General features: G+C 41.8%; 2 protein-coding genes and 1 long non-coding RNA gene across 3 annotated transcripts in view; 1 reads left to right on the top strand and 2 right to left on the bottom strand.

Moving 5' to 3' along the window:
* The window catches only part of LOC108017709 (GTP-binding protein Di-Ras2), a 34,628-nt gene extending 22,412 nt beyond the window's left edge, over positions 1-12,216 (bottom strand). The window contains exon 1 of the mRNA XM_036814076.3: positions 11,891-12,216. The gene's annotated coding sequence lies outside the window, so the exon portion shown is untranslated. The remainder of the gene's footprint in view (positions 1-11,890) is intronic.
* A 2,457-nt stretch (positions 12,217-14,673) lies between these two features.
* LOC139352597 (uncharacterized) lies at positions 14,674-14,937 on the top strand. Its single transcript, XR_011603820.1, has 2 exons — positions 14,674-14,748; positions 14,821-14,937. It is a non-coding gene; the product is annotated as an uncharacterized lncRNA (long non-coding RNA).
* Positions 14,938-16,734: 1,797 nt separating this feature from the next.
* Positions 16,735-19,186, bottom strand: Spn42De (Serpin 42De). The gene is made up of 4 exons (XM_065863680.2): positions 19,066-19,186; positions 18,050-18,969; positions 17,163-17,304; positions 16,735-17,100 (listed from the first exon to the last, which is right to left on the bottom strand). The coding sequence occupies exons 1-4, from the start codon at positions 19,070-19,072 to the stop codon at positions 16,970-16,972; spliced, it is 1,200 nt and encodes a 399-aa protein (XP_065719752.2). The 5' UTR covers positions 19,073-19,186; the 3' UTR covers positions 16,735-16,969.
* Positions 19,187-20,210: the final 1,024 nt, after the last annotated feature.

Genomic DNA, 20,210 nt, shown 5'->3' with positions numbered 1-20,210 from the left:
AAAATAAATTATAGTTCTTGACTATATGATGTTTTTTCTGTAAAAAATGTCTTCTTATTCTTCCTTTTTGCCAATCAGTTAACATTTTAAAATCGATCCATCAAACACGAGTCCTTAAAAAATATCTCGTGTTTTTTGTTGAACACAACATAAACTTTTTATTAAAATAGTTAAATAAAATTAGCATTCGAATTGCTATTTTTCGTATTTCGAAAGTATTTTACCACAAAAACTTTTACCATCATTAATTTAATAAATTAAAATCGGTTTATGTGACCTAGTATCAAACTAAGTAATCACATGCTGAAACATTGTTATAGCCATAATGCTATAAGCTCCACTCAGGCAAAACTTCTTAAATGACTTTAAATTCTTTGGTTAGCCACACTTTGCCCACAACTAATGAGTTTCGGTTCAACTTGATTAGTTTGCCATTTGCTTATGTAAATTCCGCAAAATGGAATTTATGCTGCGTTACGCTTGTGTTGTGCTTAAATTTGGAAACTTTATTGGGGTTGGGCCCAAGGACCTTTGAGCGCTATAAAGTATTACATTTAATGTGTGATTAACTTTCGGCATGTGGGTGCTGTTCGTGCTGTGAGCTGTGGCTTTGCGGTGCTTAAATCATAAAATAAACTTTTATGTTTGCATGCCAATCGTCGCGTCATTTGCCATCTGGCGCCAAAAGCCAAACGCATGCCAGGGAATTAGCCCTGTTTTCAGCAACTCGGGAATTTATTGCAACGGTTTTGAACTGCTAATGGTCCCGAAAACGGCCTTAGCGATAAACAAATGATTTTATGACACTGATGCTGGTCAGAACCGGAGTCCCAGCCACATAATCTCACCCCTTCATCTCGCATGCGCCTTATAGAGGCTGTTGTAGTGGGCTGCAGGACCAGCTTAACGATTACAAAGTGGCGCCGCAGAATCTAGGCCAACAGGCGTTGCCGTTAAACTGTTGATTACTGCGATGATGGCGGCTCGGGATCGCATTCCAGCCTCCTAGCCCGCAAAACCCTACACCGCTCCACACTTTCCCCGCGGTGGACCCCATATTAATCTCCGCAGACACGAAGCGATGCCATAAATTCAATTTTGGCCGAGAAGCGCGCCAGTTTAACCCTTGGACATGCAGGTGAACTCTAGGGTGGACCACTTACATTTTATATACTCGCTTTTGTTGGACCTGTTTTACTATTTTATGTAAACATAGCGAGTTACCTTTAGATTTAGCATTTTAAATACAATTTATTCTGACAAAACCAAAAAAAAGTAAAAGTTTGTGTGTAAAAGAGGAAAACTATTTATGATTTCTATAGAAAATGGGAATTTTAAAATCGAAAAACCAAATCACAATATTTTTTGGTTTTTATAAATATGCTGCGACCATTAATAAAACAGAAATGAAAACTGTTATTATTGATAACAAGCCGATTTTATTTATAATAACTTAGATTTTTAAAGCATTTATCAGTTTAAAAAACCCGTATTTAGCCTATTAAAGATATTTAAGTGTCACAAAATGTATAACTGCGGAAAAACTATACTTTGGCTTTAAAATAAAAAGTTTTTCTTGAGCTTTCCACCTAAAATTGAGTTTAAAATGAGTTTATGTCTTAAACTTTTTAAAGTTCTCACCTTTTAAAGAGGCATCAAAACGCTCGCTGAACAAGAATATATATATTCTATTTATACATCAGTACTAAATTTGGGTATAAAAGGCATGCATATAAGACACCACCGAGGACCATCCCTACCAGTTCCCCGTTGAAGGCGAGGCATTATAGCCCTTTTCCTTCTGGCTCAATGGCGTGCAGAAAATGGGTCACTAACTGTTACTTATTTATACTAATCACGGCAAATTGCCGCCGAGAGTTGGGAATGGGGTGTTAGCCAGAGTGCCGAAGTGGATACATCCCCCTCAAAATGGCGCCAGAGGAGGACTCCTTTTATCTATTCGACTTAAGTGTTGTGAAAAACTTTGTTGAGGTATCTAAATATAGAGGTCGTCGGCAAGGGCGAGCCTGAGGTTGGGGTCCTTTTGACCGCCCGGCATTCGGCAAACAGTTTGCACTTGAACCGAGCTCATTATGCCGCCTGCCTGGTCTCCAGATCCTCTCGGGGTCTTAATGAGCAAACTCTGTGGGGCAAAGCTTAGCTGCAGAAACAACAAATTAGTTGCAGCAACAGGAATCTGATGCAAATTGGCAAGCCGGAGCCAAAGCTGGTGACTCGGCTAATTGGACAATGGGAGCCGGGACATAAACAGGATCAGAATCTGGATTAGAATCAGTGTCAGGGGCTGCACATGGAATTTCCCTAATCGACTTAGAGAGAAGTGCTTGGCTTTGGCATTTTATCGACTCGATTCACTCGTTAACCATCGCCAGTTGCACTCTATCTATCTATCTATCTATCTATCGGCACTCTAATCGAGTTCCGTGCGACTTTGCAATCAGGAAAAGGTTCCGCACGCAAATTTCGTAATCGACTTGGCGCTGATCAGGGGTGCTTAAAAAAGGATCCAATAAATTTGATTGCAACCGAACCATGAAAAGCCAGCAAGGCAAAAGCTGAAGGCACTGGTAGGTACTAGCTGGCAAAAAGGTCAGGCATTCGCTGGCAGCTCCGCTCACACGACCCTCAGGTCACAGAATCCCCGGCTAATGGCTAAGCAAACAAGCCAAGGACAAGGATGAGGACTTGGATGAGGACGTGGCTGAGGACGAGGACCATCGAGGGTGTAGCAAAATTAATGCAAAAACTTAATCAGGCGCGAGAGAAGGAAAAGACTTTGGGTGGGGGTCAGGTGCAGATGGCTTGTTGCCAGTTGGCTGCAGCCAGGCCACGAGGGGTCGTCATCGATTGTCAACATCTGGTAGTGCCACAAATTAAACACAAACAAACCAGAGACGCCGAGACAGCAGTGGGATTCACCCACTTACGCCTTTGTGCCTGTCCTTTTTGGCCAAAAGAGTGCAAGTGCTCTGCAGGATTGTCATTCCCACTCGCCGTTCCCAGTGATGCGAGTACAAGGTACCATTACCACTGCCAAGGTGGATCAACTTAGTCAGTATATCTCTATAAAGTAGTCAGGGACTTGGCATTGAAATAGCAATTAATGCCAGAATCAAGTTCTTTAAATTTAACCTTTTCCTTACCTTACTTCTTATTTAATGTATCAACTATAAATTGTATTCAAAGACAATAAAAGGCGAAAGAAACAACATGTTCTTCTCTTGTTCACTTGATTTAAAGCCTTAATTAAATATCAAGGAATTCAAGAATTGTGCTGTTTTCAACTTGAAATGTTTAACAAACTAAAATATATTATTCCTTTTTAGTTGGAGTTGTTTAAAAAATCATATTAACAGGATGTTAGCAACCTAATTTTCGGAAAAATGTAAAATAAATTAATAAATAAATGAATGAATAAATACCCCAGTAATTGATGTAGCTTGCCTTTGTTCCTTAATAAATAAAGTTAAGTTTAAAAAATATTACAAAACATTTAAAGCTAAAAATGGTAAAGGAAAATCGAAAGCTTAGTTCTTTCATTAAACATTTTGTAGTTAACTGTTGAGTTAATGACTGATGTCATAAAAGAGGTTGCACAAAAATTCTTGTTTAAAAATTGTCAAATAGAATGAGAACATTCGAAGAAAAGCTTCTTGAGATTATAAAACATTTTCTGCAAGCGAAAAAATGGGGAAAAGTCCCGCTCCTTTAAGTACCTAGTCAGTTCCCATCACAGCTCGTTACCCATCCGCCCTGTTGGCTGGGGAATCGAAGTAATGGCTGCATGGCAAGAAAGAAGCGGACCCAAAGTGCGCTCCCCGTTTGACTGGCCACGTTCCATGCAACAGAAACAGAAACAGCAACAGCTGTAGTTGCATTTGCAATGTCAGTGGCAGTGGGACTTGCCACTGTTCTCCCGGAGAAAGAGGAGGATTCGGGGCACGTCTGTCCCGGCCGTTTGTGGGTTAATCGCATTGCCAGCAAACACGAGGACAATGCCAGTGTGTGCAGACGCGTCTTGGCGTCAATTGATTTGACTTGGCCCGATTCTGACCCACTTGGGGCCACTTTCCCCGAGCGAAAGCCAGTGAATGGGTGTGCTCGGCAATTTCGGCAGCTCATGCGGGCTTACTTAGAGCCCTCGTATGCTTCTATGTCAATGGCGATAAAAATTTATAAGCTTCCCGAACAACACTTGGCATCGAGTCATCGAGTCCTCCCCAGCCACCCAGCAAGTTGTAGCGAACACTTGGCATTTGAACTGAATTTATATGCATGTTGCTGCTTGCCGTTTTACTCGAACTGTGAATAATTGAAACAAATGTGGCAATGCCATCACAGCCATAAATTTCCATACATTTATGCCCGAGTCGTATAAAAATAGAATGCAATTGCTAGCAAATATGAAAAGATTCGCTTTCCGGAGCAGTGAGTTGCCATAATCAGAGGGAAAAAAATGATGAAAAATAAAATAGAGCACTGCCAAGTTGAACCAATTTTTTGTGGTCATGAATGGCATATTTATTTACGATTTTCCCCCAGCAAATTTACTTTGTCAATTTAATTTACTCCGCATCGCTTTATGTCTAACCATGCACATCTCCGCATTTTCAAAGAGCAAGACATCCTTGGTAAATTTCAATTAAAATGGGAAATCTGCACTCTCAAAGAAATGCACACCAACACAAAGTCAGCTCCCACGCAAAGGGAGAAAGCAGAAAAAAATGAAAATGAGATGGGGGAGTCGCTTTTGTTAAATGCTAAATATCTGTCTATATATAAATTGAGCTTATTTATCAAAGTTTTAATTAAAAACTTCATGGAAGAGCTCTCTAAATTGCTAAGTGTGTAATTACAGAGCACCTCAGATACCAGGAATCCCCTAGATCTTTAGCCGGAGATCCCCCCTTAGAACGATGGACGAGATTTCAACGTCATCCGCCTTAATGTATGCAACAAATAAAATTCACACAAAATTGAATTAGACTTAATAAACACGAATGCCGCCGTGGGACGTTGGCGAGGAAATGGGACCGAGCGAAGGCACAAAGGACGCAGCTGAACATCAACCGGAAACGAGCAGGAGTACCCCTACCCTCTTCCGCTTCCGGAGGAGATGGCGAAGTAGACCAAGATGGAGAGCAGGTTCAAGTTGTCTAGAACGTAATAGAGAAGCAGTGCAAAGGCAGATTCATAAAGCACGCAACGCGCTTTACGCGTGAGTGACTTTCGGAAAACGCGGCGAGTGGGCGGGGAAATGGGCGGGAAACACGAGCAAACACGGTGAAAAATGTTAAAAAGAAAGCGGAAAGTAAAATCACAAACAGCATTCCCGGCATGCCAAGGACAAAGTAGGTTGGTCCCCGGAGCAGCACAGCAAGCCAGGAATCCCGGAACGTCCAAAGCAAACTTTCACTTTCACCAGCCAATAAAGGAGCGACTGTCAAACTGTGGAAATTTCAAAAACACATACGTCCCCATACGTTGACCCCACAATACACATAACACTAATGGCGGGCAGCTCCGTTAAGCTGACAATCAGATCAGCACATTCTCACATCTGGCCTAATGAGCACATCTCGGTCATAACCCACTTTGTTTCGTATCATTCAAGCCAAAACAACGTCAGCGGACAACAAAGTGGGCATAATTTGATTAGGCCTCTTGTATGTACGGCTTCCTTTGACGAGATTCCTGCAATGCCTCAAAGTTTCTTAAAGTGTAAGGACCTGAGAGCTAGCAAAAGGCCTCCGGCCCTTGCGAAAGCCAGCAAATTGACGGACAGACAGACGGACTTACGAACTGGCAAAAAACGCGTTTCCACGAGTTGCCACGGCCCCTGGAAAAGATATAAAATAAATTGCGGAATGCCAACAAATAAAAATTTATAAGTGTAGGCCCAGAAGCTTTCCAGGCATACAGCCAGCCCATTCATCCCCTGCAACCACCATCAAAACGAGCCGACCCGGCTTCCTGGACACGCCCCCTCCTAGGCCAACATTGCCCTTGTCAAAGACGACGGGGCCAGGACGATTATAAAGAGATTTGTGTGTCTGTGTCTGCGTCTCGGTTGAAGTTTGAGTCGCGGGCGGCTATAAGGAGAGGTCCCAAGGAACTGGGGGAGCTACAGGAACCCGACCCGGAACGAAGCAGATTTCGCCCAGCCAGCCTGATGAGGCGCTGATGACTGTCATCATAATCTCGATTAACATAATAATATAAGTAATCTTTATCGGCATTGATGATGCGCCTGATTGTGTCCCTGTGTCCCCATCTCCTGGCCATATTGTTGCCTAATTTTATCTTTCGACCCCGCCAAATTGCCTATCAGGCTACAATCTGATTTCTTTTTTATAGCCTTGTTCCCCTCCATTGTTTGCCCCTGGCGATTTGAAATTAATTGCTTTATCAGCCCATAAAAGCTGGTCAGATTCGTCATGTTTGGGGTGTGGGTTTGGCGGGCATTTTTGAATAACACTTAGCCACTTTCGCGCCTTAAATATTCAAAGGCCAGGCGCTGGGAAGCGAACTCAATTTGATATTATCATCGCAGCAGAGCCGAACTGGCAAAAAACGAGATGGCTAAACTTTTAGAAAATCCACTCGATCCAAACTGGGGGATGGCGGCTGACGGATATTCGAACTTATTGATTGCTCTGCCACAGAGGCCTGGTATTTGGAATGGAAAATGCGAGGCGGAGTGGGCGGGGCTAAATGGCAACAAAAAGGGGCAGCCGGTCGGCGGAAGTTTAGTCGAGATTGTCAATAGCCCCGGCGCGTGGATTGGAGGAGGTCCATATACATACACACACGTACATATTGCGAGTGATTCACTGAGGCATATGCTGATGGCGTTTCATTTTTTCCCACACATAAATCCAGTGGGTTTTTTATACCCTTTCGACTGTCCCGACAGCCCGTGAGTACGGGGATTTGACAACCCAGCCCAGGCACTTTTTCCTTATCCTGGCTAAGCGATGACAGCGATCCATGGACTTGTAGGATATTCCGTCTTCACTGCATTTGACACTTTGAAATGGAATCGGGCTATGTTTTGGGTTGGGGAGGTACCTTCGGTCGGGCAGCCCAATGCACTTGTCTTTGGTTTGCTTTCGGCCTTGCCTTTAGTTTTGATTTTCCACTTGATCGAGTGCAAACTTCGGTTGGTAAACGCCCCTTTCCAGAATTCACCTGCTCACTCAGGCGTGTTATCAAATTATAAACAATTTCACCGTGAGTATGCATTGTTAATGTGACTGAATTGTTCACCTTAATTAGGTTGCAGCCATAACAGCTCCCCACTGGCCGCCTTCGTCCTGCAGAATGTGCCCTAGATTAATTTCCTGTTGGAGGGGAAGCGTTTTCCACGAACGGTGTCTTGAAATCGCTGTGCATTTACTGTAAATTGCAATGCATAAATGTATAAATACGCCGAGCCAAGGCATCCATTATAAAATCCAGTTTGAGGAACGTGCCACAAGAACGCTCCATCCCCACCATTTCCACTTCCATTCGCACAGCCAGGTTGCCAGGCTGTAGTAAGCCAAGTGGGCATTTGTCTCAAAAGTTAAAATTGCTTTTAATATAATGCGATTTCTGTTTGCTTGGGCATGATTCGCATTCCTGGAATGCCTCGCCGCTTGGTTGGCAAGCATTTAATGGTCATTAAGTGCCTTCAAACGTGTCCCAACTCAGAGCTTGTTGAGACAATTTTGTACAATAAAATTTCAATAAAGCTGGGAAAAAGGGCCCTCAAAGCGGTTGGCAGAAGGCAAGAGAAAAAAAAAAGGGAAAATCCGTTGGACCATAAAATCAGCACAAACCCAAACACACATCCTCATCGAGAGAGATGATTATCATGGTGGGGAAGACAACAAACATGGTCCAGCACTTTAATCAAATGAGACCGCAGCTTCAAGAGGCTGTTCACCCACAAGTATCTGTGCCATGCAGTGTGTGTGTGTGCTAAAATTTCAATGAAGCCATTGGCGGCCAAGAGGCCCCGAAGTGCTGCCCGGAAAAAGAGCAGAAACTATTAAAGTAAGTGGAAATGGAGGCATTAAGGCGGAAACAGGAACTCACACATAGGTCTGGGTTCTGTTATGTTCTGCACTGAAAAGGGAACCGTTGTCAGGCCAAGTGGAAGCTTTGAACCTTTTATGTGCTTTTAATTTTAATACAAAAAAGCAGGCAAAAAACAAAACAATTTTCCAGGCATTCAGTTTTGCCATTTTGTCATTTTGCCATTTTGCCACTTTGGGTGCCACATACATATATGTACATATAGGTGGCACCCGTTTTCCGTGTGCATTTTCAATTTGCGCTTTGCATACGGATTGCAATTCACGCCAGCTGTCGGCACTCACAGGGATAAACCTGTGCGTACCACAGTGCGTATGAGCGATGCGAAAGTAACCAAGAAAGTGGGTGGCCCCACTACAGCAGCCTCAGCAAATGGCTGGTTCTTGAAGGTGTCAGCTGCAACATCTACGATAGATGTACTAAGCCGAAAGTGGGAACAAAGCCAGGCCCAAAGGCATTCAGTTTATCAATTAAATGAGTCACATATAATTAATAGCCTTCGCAGACAAGCAGCCTCTCGGGGTCCTTTGTCCATAACAAATGGCTACGAATGCGGTGGGATTAATGAACCACACACTCCGAGAGCCTGACTTTAATATCAACTCGATCGGGCCAAAACACACAGAGAAATGCAAACTATGGTAAATGCCATCGCACTTCAGGCATCCGGTCTAGACTTCATTATGATATAGTGTGCGCCTGAGTCCTGAATCCTGAGCCCTGAGTCCCGAGGCCTGTGTCCCCGAGGAGCTACGCAGCTGGCCCTACTTAAGATACAATAAAAAAGCCGGCATACCTACGGGGGCATCTGCATGGCTCTGTGTGCGCGTGTGTTTTATCCCCCATTCGCAGTTTGACAGCAAAAACGTTTAATCTAGCATAAACATATGGAACATAAGCATTTACATGTGACTGTATACATACATTAAGGGATGAAGGCGACAGGTGAGTATTACGGCCCCACCTTTCTTCGGGGAATGGAACTCTTACCCCTAAGAACAGCTTTAAGAAGCCAAACTCAACTTGGCTTTAAGGCAAAATTAATTATGCAATCTTGGTGGGGGCTAAACAAACAGTTGCGGCTTTCGATTACCAAGAACTCTCATATTCGTGCATAAAAAAAGGAATACATAAACCTTTTCCGCCGAGTTTTGTTGACCTTTCATCGGAGCAGAAAAGAAGAAATTCTTAGAAAAACAATCGGAAATGTACAATTAAACGAATGAATTTCATGAAAGTGAGATGTATGGGTAGGAAATATGAGTCCAAATTAAAGTGCTGATTTCAGCTACTGAAATGTCATTCCTAGAATACTAAGCTGGTGCTTTTGGAGTTGTTTTTTCTGCAAAAAGGACCCGGACTTACAAAATTTAACTCTGAATTTTTTCAGTTTTCGGGAAAAAAAAAATAACCAGAAAGGATTCCGATTTTTAAAAAACTCATAAATAATCACAGAAGTATAAGATAATGTAACAGTTTTTTTTTATTAGCGTATATGTTTTCGACGAAATATAATATTTTTTGTATTTTTTGGTCATTAATTATCCGACCCTTCCTATGACAGCTATATTATATAGGAGTCCGATTTTTATTAAATTTAAATAGTTATTCTGAAATATTAAAAAAATACTGCAGTAGAAAATAATATAATCCAAAAAAACGAAGCTATATTTATTTTCCTATTATGTTTCTATTTATTATCCGATCGTTCCTTAATAGCTATTAAGATATAGTTGTCCGATCCTTAAAATATAGTTCGAAGTTCTGAAATAATAAAGAAACTATAGTCCTGAGTGTAGAAGATAATTTATTTATAAACACTGAAGCTATAATTTTTAATTAGCTATAGGATATAGTTATCTGATAAGGCTTGTTCGGACTTGTATACTATTTGCATTAAAAAAAGACTTTTGGGAAGGTTTCATCCCGTTAGCTTTGAAACTGAGAGACTAGACTAGTCAGACTCGTCTAGTGATGCTGATCAAGAATATATATGCTTTATGGGGTCGGAAAGGTATTTTCTTTATTGAATACCGCTGCAAAGGCATAAAAACACAATAACAGAAAAAAAACTTTTGATACTTTATAAGGAACATTAAAGTCTTTATCATATTTACTTTCAAAATTTTTTTATTTTTTAGTATTGTTTTAAATACTACAAATAAACAAGTAAATATAATATTTCATGTTGTTAAAATAAATAAGTGGATTAAAAAATATCAGTCTCAAATAATTATTGATAATCATTATTGCTATCACTATTTCTGAAAAATATTTTCTTTCACTTACAAATAATGATTATTTACTAGTAAGTATAATACAACTAAAAACAAAAAATTACTTTTCCTAAAATATAGAGTAAAACCAATGACTTTCACAAGAAGTATGTTTCGTAAGAAACATGTACGCAAATTAAACTGCCACTTTAAGGGACGTTGGGCATTCCTAGAAATACTAAGCTCGAACTTATAGTGTGCTTCATTGGAAATATGTCTCTCTTATATTTGGGAAATGCTGCAGAATGCAATGGCATTTTCTGTTACAAAATAGTTTGACGAGTACTAACACTATAAATCATGCTGTTCGGAGTGTTAGAACCGAAGATTTTGCACTTCATAACTAACCGCCTCTGGGAACCAAAGTAGAGAACTGGAAGCTTTAAACGCAATTATCTCGGAACAGTGTTTTCTGAAGAATATTTTGGGGTGGACAAGATTCCGGGAAAACTTTTAGGCCGATTTGCACTATTTTTGCCATTTGCGCTGTAATCAACGTTCCCAAAATTCCCAGAAATCTAAATATTTCTAGTCGTAAAGATGCTTATATACCCTTAGAACACCTTGATTTCACAAATTCTATTAATTTTTTTTTATATGAATGGTAAGGCAACTGTGGTTACACGACTAAATATCCCACACCCTGAAAAGATATGGCTTAGAACGGCTAAAAATCCCCTTTCAGCAATGGACTCCATTAATAACCAAAGTATCGAAATGGATCAGTATAAAAGTAAAGTCTGCATGAAGCAGTTTTCTGATGGGATGAAAAAAACATGGTAAAATCCGATTATGGACCCACAAAACCAGTGCAAAAATGGATTGAGTATTGCCATTGGGTGCCGTTTCCACCTTCTATTTATTTGACAAATTTAGAATTTATGGTGGACCCAAACCAGAGGGGGATTCGCTAGGGTTTCCTAGGGGATGCTTGCAGCCCACATCGCACCAGTGCTTTCAGCCATGTGCGAGCTGTGTAAGCGTAATAAAAATGCACAACATCACACAGCTCATCCTCCTTCGTCCGGGACACACAAAAGGCAGATCTAAAGGCAACTTAGAGCTTACTTAGACATGTTAACTGCTGCGAGGACTCTTTGTCTCTACACCTAAAAAAAAATTGGGGGAGGAGGAGGAGGTCGCAGCGAAACTTGCGGCAGCTACAAATTTAATACGCTTACGATAAATTTTTATTATGCCAGCGAATGCTGCCGTTAAAATTGGATATCGAAGAACCCACCTAGGGATGGAGAAGGAGGTTTCGGTATCGGTTTCGGTAGGATGGCATGCGAAAAATTTGAATTTTCTGCCATAATCGTAACTTGTCCCCCGTTGGCAGGCACTTTAAAGTCTTTACTTCTGCCCTTGCACTCAGTACGTGCTTTGTTTTTCTGGCCCTGTTTACGCCTTAATGTGGCCATAAAGTGCAGGAGCTGGTGGCCCCGGGATGGACGCATTCCGCATGCCGGACTTAACCGCCAGTTTTTAGTGGGTCAGCTGGACAGGCTTACCTGGCGTATACTTAATCACTCCGTTTGGTAACTGCAAGTCGGCACGTGAGATTGATTAAATTTCTGATTTATGTACTGGGGAATCACCCGCACACAGAAAAAGCCACAGACACTCGGAAACACCGACCGAACGAAGCAAAAATAACCGTCGCTCTTGACACTTCTTTCAGAGTTATGATCCGCCGTTTAAAAGGCTTCGATTTCCGTTTTCCGTTGAGAAACGCGTGCGTTGCTATCAAGCTGGGAACTGTTTGGCCAACAGCATGGAAAGTGGCTTTTATAGAACCAACGGCCCTCGAGTGTTTGCCGCCAAAGCATTCAAAACACAACGTGTTGCAGGTTGTGGTTGCGACCAAAACAAACCTTCCAAGGATTCAGCACGCAGGCGTCGGCAGGACCAAACGGAGGTCCTTGCTGCCATTAGCTGGGATCTGAACCAGAGCTTTTGGAAACAAGGATACCCCTCGAACCTGCTGGAAAGGTTGTAAGCTCACCCCTCCGGCATTGTCAACTGCGGTCAGTTGGTAATAATTCGTCTGACAGTTCAATTTTGGACAGACGCCTCCAAGAATGTTTTGTGTTATTTGGAATTGGCATCTAATTATTGGTCATATGTCTTGGGGAGAAACTTTAGTTTACCAAAAATCAGCTTAGTTTCTTTGCAACCAACAATGGCCATAAAGATCCAAATCCCTGTCACATTGAAAACCCTCTTTCCTCCCGAGGAGAAAGCACTACAAAACCAATTGTTTGGACACGCACCTCAAATGGGAATTAAATCTGATGAGTGCCAAAGAGCATTTCATGCCAGACAGAGATTCTCATTTAGATGCCTGAGGAAGCCTCTGCAAATATTGACATACAAATGTTAATTATCCACAGAGCACCATGGCATACAGTGGCTGCCAAAAGGCAAACGAGCACCTACGGCGGCCAACAGGGCGTATGCTCGATAATTGTCGGCCGTGCCGAGTTTACTCAACATTCTTGAGGCGGTTCTGCTCGTTAATATTCAATAGCAGGTATTAAACGCAAAGTGTTAACAAACTTTTGCACTTTGGATGGCAAATAAAAGGGGCGTTCGGCTCTCAATGTGTCATGTTTGGGAATCTAGAGGACGTACCGAGTATTTCATTAACCTGCCTCGACCAGATACGCACATTGGCAGCTGCTGTCTTTGTGAGGAGCGTTAACTAGTTGTTTCCTCCCGCCCCCCACCACATCGCCCTCTGACCTTCTGCTTTTGTGGACCAGCTGGTGAATTGTGTCCAGTGTCCATTGGAGCGAGCAGGGATTTTATTATCATTTTTGTGGCACCCCCAACCTGGGAAAGTGTAAACTTTCCACCACCTTGGGTGTTTTGAGGGTCGCATTGTATGTACAACGAGCAGTCTGCCGGCACCTCTGGCTCCCTGGGCACCAACAATGGGGATCCCTTTCAATGGGAGTGCAGCGTGCATAAACACAATATGCAACTTAGCAACTTTCCAAATTAAATGCCAATTGCAAAAATGCAATATACACAGAACACAGAATGTGACACAGGAAAACCAAGGCAACCGATGCAATCAAAAAATGCTCTACCACCCACTGCAGCCGGTTACGGTGAAAGCTTTTTTGAATGCCAAGCGTGCGCATGACATAATTCCTTAATTACCAAAGTTGTCAGACGCACTTAAAAGTGAGTTACAATTACAATTTGCCCCTACAATTGTCTGCTGCACGCTGCGGATGCAAAATAAACGCCTGGACCCAGCCACCTGGAGAGGCACCAACGTCTGGTTGGCACGGGCATTTGCAAAGGAAAGGGCAAAGAATGCATTACATCTGGGATTATAGGAATCACCATAGTTCACCTAAACTAAAGGCTCACAAACTGTCAAGGATGCAAAAACAATTTACAAATTGTTTTGTAATGTTGTCTGGAATATCATAAACTTTTCTGAGTGGGCCCTTAAAATTTATATTTATTTGAATAGCTTAAACGCTATATGTTAAATCAAGAGAAATTTGCAACACAAGCGAATACTCGATGCTTAAAGCCGGTATGTTCACTTTTCGAACTGTCCAAAACAATTTAAAAGCCGTGTACTAACGTATGAAATATAAATATTTGCGATTATATGATAATAGGAAACATTGCGATGCATTTTGGGGTCGTTTCAAACATAAAGCAGGCAATTCTACCGCTTTATCACGAATTTCTTTGCTTAGAAGTGCACAATATTCTAATACCTAACATTTACAAAAAATATATTATAATCAGGGTATTCCCTAAACTGTTGAATTGCTGACATTGTTGAATGATTTAATCTAGGTTTGCCTTTTTATAGTATTATATCTTTTGTATTTTTTCTCGGATAATCTTATCAGAATTTAATTCTATAATTATTTGCGTTAAATATTTAATCCGTTACGAAATAAAATGCAAAGAGAAAGTGAAAGCCAGGTGGTTTCTCGCCTATAAATTATACTTTTTTGGTGTATTATTAAAATTAAACAATCTCACTAAAAACACGTAACGTTTATACACCCAGAAAAAAAAGAACGAAAAAAATCAAGAACATTTTTCATGAAATGCGAACAATCCGTTCTCCATTTTTAGTTCTCACATTTCGAACGTATGTTCACGAAAATCGAACGGTGTTGGTAACAATCTCTACCGACGAACAACTTGGTTCCAAATTTCGAAAAATGTTCTCGCCACATGGTTGATGTTTGTTTATTGCAACAATATGTCGGTCTAGTGTCCCGATTTTCCGCTATCGAAAAATTCGCTCGGTGGTCCAGCTGCTAGAGCGTCCGCCTTCGACACATGGTATCACAGGTTCGAGTCCGCAAGAAGACGGTTGTGAATTGTAAGTTTTATTAAAATATTATTTCTAATGTTTATATGTACTTCTATTAATTAATAAACTCTTTGTCTTCAGCAAAATAAACAAAACACATTGATTTCTAGCAATAACAAAACATAAGGTGGGAAATTAAATAAATCTCTACCAGGCGTCCAGAAAGTCTAGCATGTACACAAACCTCGTTTTTTTTAATATTTTTATGTTCTCAAGTTAACCCCGAAATGTTCTTAAACTGACACCATTCGTTCGGAACCCAACGCTAAAGTTTCGGTCACATTTTACGAACGACCGTTCATGAACTGTCAACAAACGGGCTCACGCACTTTTTGACAACGTTTGGTCTTGATTTTTGAACGTTTCGAACGGATTTTTTTCTGGGTGTACACATCGGAATTTAAGAAATATCATAATTTATTTACCCCTTCGCTGCTAAATAAATTGTAGTTAGAATAGTACCCAAATTGGCTCGCTTTCATAGGTGGCGAGCAGATCAAACATTCCCTGTCAATTTGGCAAATGATGCAAAGAGCTGTCAGTGGCAGGAATAGGAAGAGGCCCAGGTGAAAGTGGGTGTGGAGGTGCAAGTGGAGGAAAGCTGGCTTTGGCAAGCGAGTGCCCAGTGAAGCGTGTGGAGCTCCCTGCCAGCCATTCTTCACCCACCACCCACCACCCACTCTCACCCCAACCACCTGCCCACAGCTCAACCTTCAACTCGGCACTTGTCAAGAATTTTCCTATTTTCAACGGCGCGAGTTGCATTTCCTTTGCCTCACCCAATGCGGTTGATGCTTTTTCAGCTCCCGGTTGTGTTGTCATTTCAATTTCCATCTGCTGACGGAAACTTGAGCGTCGCCCGTGACAACGCAGCCGAAGTTTCGGCATCTCGGCATCGCCCTGGCCACCAATTAGTGCTGGATTCAACCGGGACACACAGCCTAACCTTCGAAAGTGTAACAAAACTCCCATGGGACTTGTCGGGCTGAAGTGGAAAACCAAGCGGCACGTCGGCACGGATTTAATTAAAATGTTTTACACGTGCGTAAATCCCGCACTAATTGTTTCGCATCCCATTCAACTGCATCATTTTGCCGACAATAAACCTGACTGATGGGCCGGCAACATGACCAGGCCTCACAGGTATCCATGTAAATGTCACAAAACGTTATTAAAACTTCTGACCCGGGACGGGCAGGATATCGCAAGGACATGCTCGGGCAGCCGCAAAAATTTGTCAAATTTAATTTACACCTGTTTAGAAATATGCAAATATCCGCCACAAGAGGCGGTCTAAGTGGGGTACACAGAGAAAAAAATTGATAGCATATGATGATGATTTGTCTGTGATTTTGTTACGGAGAGTTTCAAATATTGCTATCTCTTGATTTGAGGGAATTTTCAATGAGAGGAAACCCAAGAATTACTATTCCTTAATATCAAACTTACTTTAACCTTTGGAAAATATGATACTTAGCTACTCAAATATTTAATTCACAATTACGAGATTTTTTCCTGTGTATAGCGGGTTATATTTAGGGTAAGAATGTGTGAGCCATCATCGGTCAAGGGTCGGGAAAATCCTCGCCAAAGAGGAGACCAGGAAAAAAGCGAGCGAACACACGGAGAACAACAATTTAGCTGCACTCATAAACTTCGGCTCCTGGGAAATGGAAAGAGGGAAAAGGAAAGGACGAAGGACGAACAGGAGCCAGAGGATGTGTTGTTGGATGATTGCAGCAAATTGCCAACACAGTTGTTGACTTTTTGGCCATGTGCGTGTCCGTGGGTCCGCAGGTTCTCCTGTGTGTTTTTCGACTTTGGCCACTTACCACTGGCATTCAAATTGCCAGTTCTTCGCTCTTGACTCTTTTTGTCCGCCGTTGTCATGGATTGATAGCTATACCAACTTTGATTTATTACTGAGTGATACAGGACTGCCAAACACTGCCAAACAGGCTGGCACTTGGCCAGAATCGACGGGGCCAAGTCCCCTTAATAAACTATCAATGTCAACTGCAACTCGGATGGCTCTAATTACAGCAAGGCAGCAAACAGCCAGGCCAACAGCATTATGCAACCCGAAACTAATCAACCAACAAGGATGAAATACCTGTCGGTACTTGTGTCCCTGCTCTTGACAACGAAGATTGGCATTTATTGGACAGAGCAACATATTGCGTTTCAGGTTTCGGTTTTAAGGGGGGGCAACTTATGATACAACTCCAACTCAGAGCTGGCTGACGTGCCCCAGGAAGTAGGTGCTCTGTGTGTCCTTGATGGCGAAGAAGAAGGGATGATCCGCGGTGAACTCGAATACTTCCTCTCCTATTAAGAGAGACTCCACCTGGGCCTTCAGAACTGTTGATACAAAAATTAGTTTTTAATACTTTTTAGATATATGTATTAGTTAGCAGTCTTACAGGTGGCTCCACTGGCAGTGGTTCCCTTCTCGTTCACCTCGATAATTGCCTTGTGCTTCACCTCTGAGATCCTAAGTGGATGAGATTCTCGGAGTAGGCTGCTGAAGTCCGCATCAGGAGCGAATAGTTTCTTAATGCCCAGCTAAAAAAAGACACCAGATAATACACGTTACTCAGCTAAAGGGAGTGCGAGAGAGATGGAGATATGCATGCAGGAAATCGGGTGTTTCCTATAACTTTTTATTGAATGGTCCGATTTGAACCATTTTTGGTATGTAGATGGGTGTTGATAATAAAAACAAAATCCCCAAAAAAACTGGGCGCTAGACAGGACTTGGCACCCTGCTGCCCAAGAACCTCAAGAATCTGCATGACAAATCCAAACTTAGTAGCTTTTAATGGGTAAACATGTGTTTGGTATTGAGGTGTGTGTCTACTAATTTTCTTAAAATAAAAATGTAATTCCGCCTTAATCGATATCTTGCTTTAGTGGGTCACATGAGATGACAACCCAGGAAGAAATGCCTAAGGTCCAGGGTTCAAGAACACCAAAAAGATATTTATTTTATCTTCTTCGTGTGTTATTGAATCAAAGTGTTATTTAAGCACTGCAGATAAAATCATTTCAAATGAATTAGTTATTAAAATATAAGAGACTTAGCTTAAGGTCATAGCAGACATAGCTACAGAAAGGTAAAAGGTTTCCAGTATGTAACCTGTAGGTCTATCTTCAATCGATCGATTGCTAACAACCATTAACTTATAATTTTTGGTTTTAGTATTGATTACTATTGTTTCATCTCATAAAATTACTCCATGTTGTTTTCATTTACTGTGGGTAATATGTGTCTAGGAATATGGGGGTAATAATCGCTTAAAGGACTCACCTCCTCGAGAACAGGCTGCAGGGGGACATCGAACTCGAACTTGAACTTGGGCAGCTGTACCTGTACTTTTCGCCTGCTCAACTGGGAGCTTATTTCAATGAGGTCCAGGACCCTTAGTTTCTCCTCGACGGAGGCCAGCCCCTGTTCCTCCTGGGGCAGAATGATCAGAAAGACGATATCTGTGCCTTTGTAAGGCAATTCCAGGGCCTTAGCCTTCAACTGGGGCAGCTCGCCGAACCTGAAGTAATCCTCGTGGGACATGGTGTCCACACTGACCTTTTGACCTCCATGATTGACAAAGTCGCGGGAAAAGGTGGCGTAGTCGGGAAAACTGTTCTGCCAGTCGGCCTTGAAGTAGATGGCATTTACCAGGATGGCAGCCGTATCTTCATCGAGTGAGTCCGCTGCTATGAGGTTCTTGATTTCCTGATGGGTCTGCTCCTCCACCCAGGAGTTAATGCGCTTGGCAGCATCAGCATTTTGGGTGAAGTTCACATTCTCGGCAGCTGCTGCGAAGTTTTTGCCGACCAACTCCTGATAGGCCTGGGCCAGCTGGAATCTCTGAGCCACGTAAATCCGATTGGCATACTTCAATTTGGGCCCATCCTGGTCCCCATGTCCTTTCGTCAACAGCTGGGCGAATTTCTGGGCCACCTCGGTTTTGTCAGCTCCCTCCAGGCCCAATCCCTGCTTCAGCTCGTCGGCGGTTTTGCCCTCGGCACCCAGATAGGCCAGAGCCAAGCCCGTCCTGATGGACGAGGGCGAAAGGACGATATTTCGCCCGGGCTCGGACTTGGCCACCTGGCCATAAAGCTTCGAGGCAAACTGGGTCTCACCAGCAGCACTTCCCGAGTAGTTAACAGTGTTCGCCATGGCCAGAATCAAGCCCTGGAGCAGCAAAAGTGAACACGTGGCCTTGACTTCAGGATGTGGATATGGAAAAATCGTCAGAGGTAAACAGAAATTAAATCATGTGCCCATAATAAGCTGATGGCGTTTGGGAGCATCTTTCCTACCTGACATTATGAAGCGAACTAAACTATCCCGAATTGTGTTTGAACAGTGATGATTGTTATCTGGGCTAAGACTGGTTTGTCGGTTTTCTATTTCATAGTTCTGCTGTAATTTCTCTTCACACAACTGGTTTTTGACTGTCTTGAATCTAAACCATTCTAATAAAGATTTATAAGGTAGGAAAATTGGACTGCTTTTCGACATATGAAGCGATAGTTCTAAGAGAAAGGTAAAATCACATCACACCCAAATCTTATAAACAAAAATTTGGTTTGCCTCTTTAATAAATTTTGGATAGTTAAATTATTGGACTAATCGAAAAGATTCCCCACACATATTTGTCCTATAGCCCTAAGTTTGGCTTAGCAAGTTAACTGGTAAAGATAACGAAATTACAGTTTAACTCGTCGCCAAACTATCAAAGGTTTTTTTAAGTTCCCCATACCGTGACTAAGCCCAATCAAACAAAACCAACTCTTAACGAGGAAAACACCTAGTGACGATTACATCTTCAACATGCAATATAACATTGATGGCAGGTAGGTTGAAATCAGCGAGAAATTCATCAACAAGTCCTCATGCCATCGACATAAACCTAATTTTAGGCTGTCGTCAACGATTCAATGATGTTAGTAGCTAGGCTAACCTCAGTAAGAAATCGACATGTCGTCGACAAAAACATGGCTTTTTCATCAACATTTTATCGTAATGTTGACGAACTTTAATTAACTTTATTTTAGAAAAGAGAAAAGTAGAAAAAAGGTGGACTGCAGGGACATGTTGTGTTTCATTTTTTAATCAACAAAACAAATTTTTTAAATATAACCAAGTCAGGGCCACCTAAATATATGAATATAATAGATTTTATTAAAGAAAACAGTGCGTATGAGCTATAATTTATAAATCCATTTCGCAGGCTCTAAGACGCGTTTTATTAAAAAGGGTCTTTTGGTATACCTTCAATACCCTAATGCGACGTATAGGTGCCAAACCATTTATAATTTTTAAAGTATCGGACCATCACAGTAGGTTTTCAATTCTACGGATATATATGTAAGTACAATACTGTGCTTCGTCACTATGTGGACTGTTATCCACAGTGATTTAAATTTGGAATAATTTTAAGAGCAAGTTCTTCGACCACTGC

This window comes from Drosophila suzukii, chromosome 2R (genome assembly GCF_043229965.1).
Source record: "Drosophila suzukii chromosome 2R, CBGP_Dsuzu_IsoJpt1.0, whole genome shotgun sequence".
NCBI classification, from domain to species: Eukaryota; Metazoa; Arthropoda; class Insecta; order Diptera; family Drosophilidae; genus Drosophila; species Drosophila suzukii.
This window is presented reverse-complemented; position numbering and strand designations above follow the sequence as displayed.

Coding starts and splice junctions, on each gene's coding strand:
- Spn42De (XM_065863680.2), bottom strand. Junction 17,305..18,049: donor TGCAGCCTGTTCTCGAGGAG/GTGAGTCCTTTA, acceptor GTCTTTTTTTAG/CTGGGCATTAAGAAACTATT. Junction 17,101..17,162: donor CACTGCCAGTGGAGCCACCT/GTAAGACTGCTA, acceptor TTGTATCAACAG/TTCTGAAGGCCCAGGTGGAG.